Source organism: Coffea arabica, chromosome 2c, assembly GCF_036785885.1.
Source record: "Coffea arabica cultivar ET-39 chromosome 2c, Coffea Arabica ET-39 HiFi, whole genome shotgun sequence".
NCBI lineage: Eukaryota > Viridiplantae > Streptophyta > Magnoliopsida > Gentianales > Rubiaceae > Coffea > Coffea arabica.
The window spans coordinates 12,850,798-12,859,019 of NC_092312.1; the positions used below are offsets into that span (position 1 = coordinate 12,850,798).

Here is an 8,222-nt window from a genome sequence, read left to right on the forward strand (position 1 = left end):
GATAACGCAAAGCACTTAAAATTAATCATATCCCATTCCCACGTGCAACTATAGCAACATCTCTCGTGCCCCTCTACACTAAATCGTTTTCCACCACTTTAAAAAGAAAGAAAGAAAGAACCTATTACTTTCATGGTTTGCTTCCTTTTGCCTTCGACTAGTATGACAACATGGATTTTCCACATCCAACGTAGTTTTTTTTTGTTCTTTTTGATGCAACTTTAACCAAACGATTTGCTGTCTGTGTTTGGTCCAACCAAACAGATTTGTTCAACCCACGTGAAATATATCTTTTCTTGTTGGGGAATGCATACTCAAGAATCGACACATTTTCGTTGGTTGAACCTTAAAACTTGTTGCATTCAAAGACGGAAATCTGTCTTTATTTACTTAATTGTTTTTTTAAGCCTTCCCCAGTCGTCATTTCCCTTTGGGATTCATGAACCACTATCAAAAATGTGTCATGTCACCTTTTGAAGAGTCAAGGAGTAAGACGTATAGAAATTGGATTCATATATTCTTAGGGCCCCAGAAGTGGAGGAAATATATTAAGATCTGATCTGCTCGTCTTCCTGATCCTGTCCCAGTTGAGGTCACCATCGATTTGAACACATATTCCACGCACGGGTCCTTCGTTGAAGAAGGGTCTAATTGACAACTAAGTCCATTGATGATGAGCACGATGATGGCAGCATAAAGAAATATTAGGTGAAGCTAGAGCCCATGTCCTTTTCCTCGAGTTTCAGTTTTGCTTCTTTTCCCACCAGTCTTTCGGAATTTGCGGCTTCTCCAATCACAGTTTTGATTATGTAATGCAGATAACAATAGGGATGGACTTAGTTTGATGTTGAATATGGTAAAATTGACTGTTGGACACAATTTGCAAGAAACGTTAAAAGTTTTTGTGTCTATAATTGTTGTTGTTAATGCCTACACTTACTGCCATAAAATTACACCGTACACTTCGATCTGATGATTATAGAAACCCTAGTTAGGTCTGGCAAACGATTGAGTTAACGTTGAATTCAATATATGAATATGAAAATATTTCGCATACCAAAAATTTGTAGAGTTTGGATTATGGGTAATTTAACTGAGGTCAATTCAACTGGATTTTGATAGACGAACGAACGAGCCAGGGGAATTAGAATAAAGAAGAAGATCTACAATCCGGGCTTCTACCAACTACGATTGAATTTCCATACCCCGGCCAAATGGACAAATTGTCGCCTACCCACATTTGTTTTCACGGTTGACATTATTATAATTGCATGTATCTAGACACAAGACCAATGGTAGAATTCTAGAAGCATGGAGCCAATTGGGAGCTAAGTCTGGCTTTCTCTTGGTCTATGAGCAGAGGACTTTTAGCTTATACTTTTTTGTTATGTTCACACTGTGACACCTAACTACCAATAATCGAATTCCTTTAATCATACGCTAATCTACCCTCAAAAACAAAAATCATACGCTGATCTCTCTTTATTTTAATCATGCCTTGCCTAAAAAAACATGGTAATTAAGAAGAACCTATTCAGAAGAGGCACATCAGTGAAAGCCAGCCATAAATTTAAGGTGGAGCCAATCCTTATGCTTATTCGAGTTGTAAAATTTAGGGTATAATATAATTTATCTAGCTGTAATTTGGCATTTTTTTTTCATATAGCTTTCCTATGATTTCAAAAGGTATGCATAAACCCTCATAGTTTAAATTAAAATATCAAAATGATGAAATTTGCATTCTATAATGGAGTCGACTAAAATGTCAAAAATACACCTGTGTAAAGTTGAAAATTATTTGTTAACTACCGGGAGGAGGGGGGTTTATGTATATATTTTAGAAATATAAGGGGCTTATGTAGTAAAGTACTAAACTATAAGAGGGGTGTTATATGGTAAAACATAAAACTATACGGACTTAAAATATCGTGTATATTATGTTTATATATTTTGGTGACTTCAACCATTTTAATTTTTAAATAAGGATAATTTCGACATTTTCAGAGGTTCCATTATAAAGGATCATTTTCGTCACTTTGATACTTTAGTTCAAACTATGAGATGTTATATATAACTTTTAAAACTATAGGGGGTTATACTAAAAATTGCTAAATCACATTGGAGTGAAGTACATTTTACCCTAAAATTTAAAAAAAAGAACCAAAATTTCTTCGATCTTTTGACTATTGTCCTTCAAATTGATGGAGGTCTAGATATTATTGATAAGAGAATAGGATATTCTAAACTATTGCAGCCAAATCTTATAATATTCACGAACAATCACCATTAATGTCGTGGATAAAGTTGTGAAATGGAGAAGAATCGGAGGACCAATCTTCTCATGTTCTAATATTCCACCATCCAGTCAAACCAAAATTCTATCAAAATCAAAACCACATTTCCCCCCTATTTCCTAGTACCTTCCAATCCCTCAATAATAAATTCCATGACCCCACCGTAAAAATCTCTGGTAATCCTCAACATAAATAGATGGCTCAACCTTCCCAAGCTTTTAGAATTTCAATTTTGCAACTTTCACTAGTCAATTTCCTCTAGAAATTAGCATTGTATTGTTGATCAGCAGCAAGGGAAGGCAGGGCAGGCCATGGTTCCATATCCCCAGGCAGAATTACCTCTTAACGAGAATGACTCACAAGAGATGGTACTATATGAAGTTCTGACTGAAGCAAATGCCATTTCACCCTCAAATTTCCCTTCTTCAAGAAACCAAGCTTCTGTGAATAAGATGCTTCATCGGCCATCTCATGCCACAGGCAAGAAGCATTACAGGGGTGTTAGGCGTCGGCCATGGGGAAAATACGCAGCAGAAATTCGCGATTCGACGAGAAATGGTACTAGAGTTTGGCTTGGAACCTTTCAAACTGCAGAAGAAGCTGCTTTAGCTTATGATAGAGCTGCATTCAGGATGCGCGGTGCTAAAGCTCTGCTTAATTTTCCTTCAGAAATAGTAACAGCATCTGAATCATCGATATTGAGGCAAAGAGTTCATCATAATCATCATGCAAAGCTGAACCTAGATCGACAGGAATCAAATTCAAGTAGTAGCTCCACTGAAGTTTCGTCTGGGACGGGGCTGGGATTGGCTTCATTTGAATCAGAGAATGCAGCTGGGGATTTGTCGAATGCAGAGTCCGAAGAATACGCAGCAACTTTCTCGGTGTTCTAAAATGTTTAAAGACAGGAGATCGAATTTTATTCCACTTCTTAGGAAACTATGATGTATTATAGCTGTGTTTTTTCAATCTGCGTGAGAATTCTCTAGCCATTCTCTCTTCCTTAAATTTTCTTGAGATTTAATCTCTATCCTAGTAAATACTTTGGTCCTGCAACTCTCCAGCAAATATGTTCATGCAGCTAATTTATGTTCAGCTAAAAGAATTGAATCGCCCACATTAGCTGGCTCGGTGCTTGTACTTTGTACAAGTTTAAATTGCTCGATCAAGTTTCTCGAGAACCATAGAAAATGGTTAAAAAGTCCAGGGGCTAATTTCTTAATATTATGAAAGTTTCATGGAGAAAAGCTTTACAAAAAATTTTCTGTCATCACTAGTCGACCAATCGAAAAGTTGTGCCTCTACAAAGTTTTTGGCATTTAGCTTAACAGTAATTAGTTCGTATTAAATGATCTATTGCTTTGAGCGTCGTATCAACCGTAGGAAAATTGGGATCCAAGACTTCCCTCCCGTTTACACTTTTCTGGTTCCAAACGTAGGCAGAGCATGCATCCATGTGGCACAATTCCTACATTTCAAGATTCATCTTGTACATTCTTTTCCAAGGTCGACTGATGAGGCCCTAATGTTATAGAAATTCATAAAATTTTAACCAAAATTTGGATCAAATGAAAGTCATCTAGTAATAATTAATATGTAGTAAGGAAATTAGATCAAGCAGACCTTAATTTAATAATTAAAATTAAAATAATAAGAATTAGAAATCCTGAATTCAAATCTCTCTTTTCCTCCCCTTCTCAAATTTGACCTTTCCTTTGCTTAAAAAAAATGTAATAAGAAAACTAGTAAGCAATCATATCATGGGGTTATGCACTTTGTACGAATCGCTCAATCCTTTAATATTTATAACCACAATATCACATTTTTTTTATATACATAAAAGTTTAGATGGTTCCACTCTAATTAGCACCACGAATCATAGATCAAGATATATTTCTGAAATTATAAATCGTTTACAAATCGTTTATTAATACAGTCATCACACATACTTTTATAAAGAAAAATAATCTGTCCTTACTAGTTGCACCAACTCAATCGGCACCAGAATACCGCATCACTATTCACTACTTGGCCAGACGGGATCCTCTGTCCATTATTTTCTGTCCACTTTCCTGTCCAATATAAAACTATGTAGTTCCACTTAATATATCTACTGATGTGGCACATAAAAAAGAAAGACTTTTTGACTACCTTACACCAGAAAGAAAAAAAATTGTTTTGTTGAAGAACTTCTTTCAATCTTCTAGGCAGAAAACAGTGGCAACAGGTTTTGGGAATTGTAACCGTAGCAATAGGGTTTTGGGAATTGTAATAAAGTTGTGTAAACAAAAGAAACCCAGAAAAGAAAAAAGAAGAAGAAGCATAAGGCAGTCAAACAGCCTTTCTTTTTTATGTGCTATATCAGCAGATATATTAAGTGAAACTACGTAATTCTCTGCATTGGACATAAAAATAAATATAAAATATTGGATCGAGAATCCAGCCTAAGTGTGAAGTCTACTGGCACGCGTAGCGTAACTTTACCAACAAAACAACTGCCCCATTCGACAACAAGCATCCGTGCGAGACCGCTGAAAATGGAGGCACAAGACCGTGGCTGACCAAAACCCCGAGAAATTCTAGAACTGAGTGACAGAAGCACTGACGAACGCCCTACTCCAGCCTGCACAGTCTTGGAATTAAAAATTCAACAACTTGTACTCAGTTTCAGGAGTTTCAGGTGTAATATTTTTTTTTTTTCTGAAACAATAAGTGATTTTATTAATATTGTGTAAAAACTATATATATTTAGCGGGCAAAAGTTCAGTTAGAGGCTTAGAGCTATACAAGTGCACTATGACACTAAGGGTTAAGCCACTCTTCACCCAAAAAGCAAAAATATGCTTAGCTCATAATTGCTAATATGTGTCAGCTCTATCACTAACTTCATTTCTAGACAAAACAAATGAACATTTCACGAACATAGAGCCTAAGCTACTGATGATGTCTTCTAAGTGGGAGTATAAACTCAATTTTCTAGAGTTCGGGTATAAAAGATGTGCCTTCTTGGGCTAAATGCTTGATATTCATACTTGACCATAAGAAATTACTCATAACTGTTTGAGTTTGACACTGTAACAAAACTTTGAATCTTGCGAGACTGGCATTACAGAATAGGATAGGTACAATTTAGCGTCGGTCTGTATACTGATCTCGTGTAATTTTGTGAATTACCTATGTAAAAATTGATGTATTACCCAACAAAAAAATATTGATTCAAATATGTGTAGAATTTATTAGTTTACATTATACAGTCTCCACAAAAAAATATAAAACTGAAACCTAAGATATTTAGCACAACAAATAAAGTTCGCATTTTTAGAAAACTCGCACTAGTCCTCTCCCTCCACGTGATCTCGTTTTAAATTCTACTTAAGTTGTGCAATCTGCAGTTATTTGATTCAGGGTAAATTATACTTTACCCTCTTGTGATTTAAAACAGTTTTATACAATCGTTTTATGATTTTAAAAATTATACATAACCTTCTCATGATTTGAATTATAATGTCAAAATGACAAAAATTCTACTTTGTAACAAAATAAGCTAAAATGTCAACATTACCCACTTTTAGAAGTTGAAATAGCTAAAGTTGCCAAGGTGTAAAATGTACTATAGAATACACTTTACCCCCCCGGGGTGGTTTATTGTTTTCTCATATAATTCTCTTATAATTTTTTTAAATTTATACATAATCTCCTATGATTAATAAATAATTTTGATTTTGACATCAAATATTTTTAGTAATTTAGTAGTAGAGGGCAAGTTCGGTCTTTGACTCCTTAATCCAAATTATGCAGGAGTTGTGTATAGTTTTTAAAACGATACGAGGGTTATGTGAAAATTTTCATGTTCAAAGGGATAAAGTGTAATTTGCCCTTTGATTGAATTGAAGAATGTAAGGGCTGTGTAGCAGAACTCTGGGCTATGGCTTTTGGACTTGAGCTAGCATGGGAACTGAGATTGAGGAAAGTGACCTTAGAATCAGATTCACGGATGGGATTGCAGCTGGTGAAAATATGCTCCCAAGATGGCCCTCACTTTAATCTAATCCGAAGGATAAGAGGTGCCAAGAACAGAGAAGGGGGTTGTCAACTGAAGCACACGTGGAGACAGGAATTGCTGCGCTGACCATCTAGCGAAAATCAGCCTGGATTTAAGCCCGGGATGGAGGAAGCTTGAAGAACCCCCACCATCCTTAAGATCTTTCCTAAGCCATGATGTAATGGGTGTTAGCCAAGCTAGACTAGTCTCTCTGTAGACCCAAAAAAAAAAAAAAAAAAAAAAAAGAATCGAAGAATATATAATTGTCAAAGGATGCAATTGGTTGTCCAAAGAAACAATCTTGGATCCAACATAATTTAAGAGGACAAACCACAATTCACCCAAGGAAAGAGATGAGAATGATATCCCATATCAATCTCGAGATTCTTCAAATCTCTACCATGAACTCTGCTGCTTTTTGATTAAGGATGATTCAAATGATTCAATATGATAGTCTATAAGTGAGTACACAGCTTTTCCACACACTGGCGCGTAGAAATTATGGTGATGTACAAATAAGGTACATATTGTTGTAACAACATGAAATCTTCACACTACATTTGTATTGCTAATGCTACTTAACCAGTTACGGTAAGGAGAACAAATTTTCTAAATATTCGCTTTCAAGATTTGGAAATTGTAATAAGTTGATGTCACTCATAGCAGCTTCTTCCCAATTTGCCGCTGAAATCTTTGCAGATTGAGCATTGTTGATGAAAGAGTCCTCATTTTCGTCCCATTCTCTTAATACCCTTTTTCTAGAATTAGACATGATTTCACCACAAGTAACTGAAGCACTTGTAGCAGTATCATTAGTCTGACAAGAAGTTGCTGATGAATCCATGTAATCTTGTGGAATAGATTTACACGTTCCCATGGCTTCCGCAACTGTTTCAAGTGGGAAGTTAAGATATGCCTTGGGACCTCTGATTTTCAGTGCAGCCTTGTCATAAGCCATAGCCGCTTCTTCTGCTGTTCCAAAAGTCCCAAGCCATAGTCTACCTCCTTTTCTTGATGAATCTCTTATTTCAGCTGCATATGTGCCCCATGGCCGCCTTCTCACCCCGCGATAATGTCTTGTAACAACCTTCTTGACCTTCATTTCATCAGCTCCCGAATCCATCTTCTTGCTACTGCATGTTTCTTGTGAATCAACAGTCCTTGATGACTCTGTATTGTTTGGAAGATTTGCTCCATCTAGAGGTTGCTCCCATGCTTCGGCTCCCATGGATATAAACGTGCCTAAACTTGGAAGCCTTTCTAGTAGTGATCCGTCTCTGGAATTTAGTCCAGGCAAGTCATCCCATGTTTGGGAAGATTCAACTGGATTTTGGTGTGCATTTTCTAACTCACTCTTGGCTATATAATTAGCCCAAACATTCTCCAAAATCGTGGATTTCTCGTCTTGAGCCATTCCACTTGAAGCGAATATTCTATTAACTTGATAAGGCATAGAGAAACAGAGAATGATCAGGGAATGTTCTCCTCGATTTGCATAGCTTTATATACATTGCCTTGGTCTTTGATTTTGATGGCTCCACTAGCTACGGTTTATCCGAGTACATGAATAGGTAATCCAGTAAGATGCTTGTGCTGCAAATTAGCTAACTTCAAGGATGATACCTGATACCAGGGTGTAGACAACAAGAAAAGTAGCTGGCTTGAGTTCTTTTAAATTGATTGCTGGAAAAGTACTCGTTTGAATTTGTCATTCATTTTAAGTGGAATATGCTTATGGTGTGATTTCATGGATATCTTCCCTGCACTCAACGGTAATCGTGATATAAGGGAAAATTTTTTTAAAAATATCTCAAAAAAATGCTTATACTTGGAAGGTTGTACAGTAGTATTTGGAAATAGATTTGAATCATTGTGCTCTTTACAAG

The 8,222-nt window shown here is 36.2% G+C and overlaps 2 protein-coding genes across 2 annotated transcripts; one reads left to right on the forward strand and one right to left on the reverse strand.

Moving 5' to 3' along the window:
- Positions 1 to 2,306: 2,306 nt before the first annotated feature.
- Positions 2,307 to 3,350, forward strand: LOC113726097 (pathogenesis-related genes transcriptional activator PTI5). The gene has a single exon (XM_027249629.2). The coding sequence runs from the start codon at positions 2,606 to 2,608 to the stop codon at positions 3,185 to 3,187; it is 582 nt and encodes a 193-aa protein (XP_027105430.1). The 5' UTR covers positions 2,307 to 2,605; the 3' UTR covers positions 3,188 to 3,350.
- Positions 3,351 to 6,733: 3,383 nt separating this feature from the next.
- LOC113722052 (ethylene-responsive transcription factor ERF091-like) lies at positions 6,734 to 7,955 on the reverse strand. The gene has a single exon (XM_027245642.2). The coding sequence runs from the start codon at positions 7,787 to 7,789 to the stop codon at positions 6,923 to 6,925; it is 867 nt and encodes a 288-aa protein (XP_027101443.2). The 5' UTR covers positions 7,790 to 7,955; the 3' UTR covers positions 6,734 to 6,922.
- Between the last annotated feature and the right edge of the window lie 267 nt (positions 7,956 to 8,222).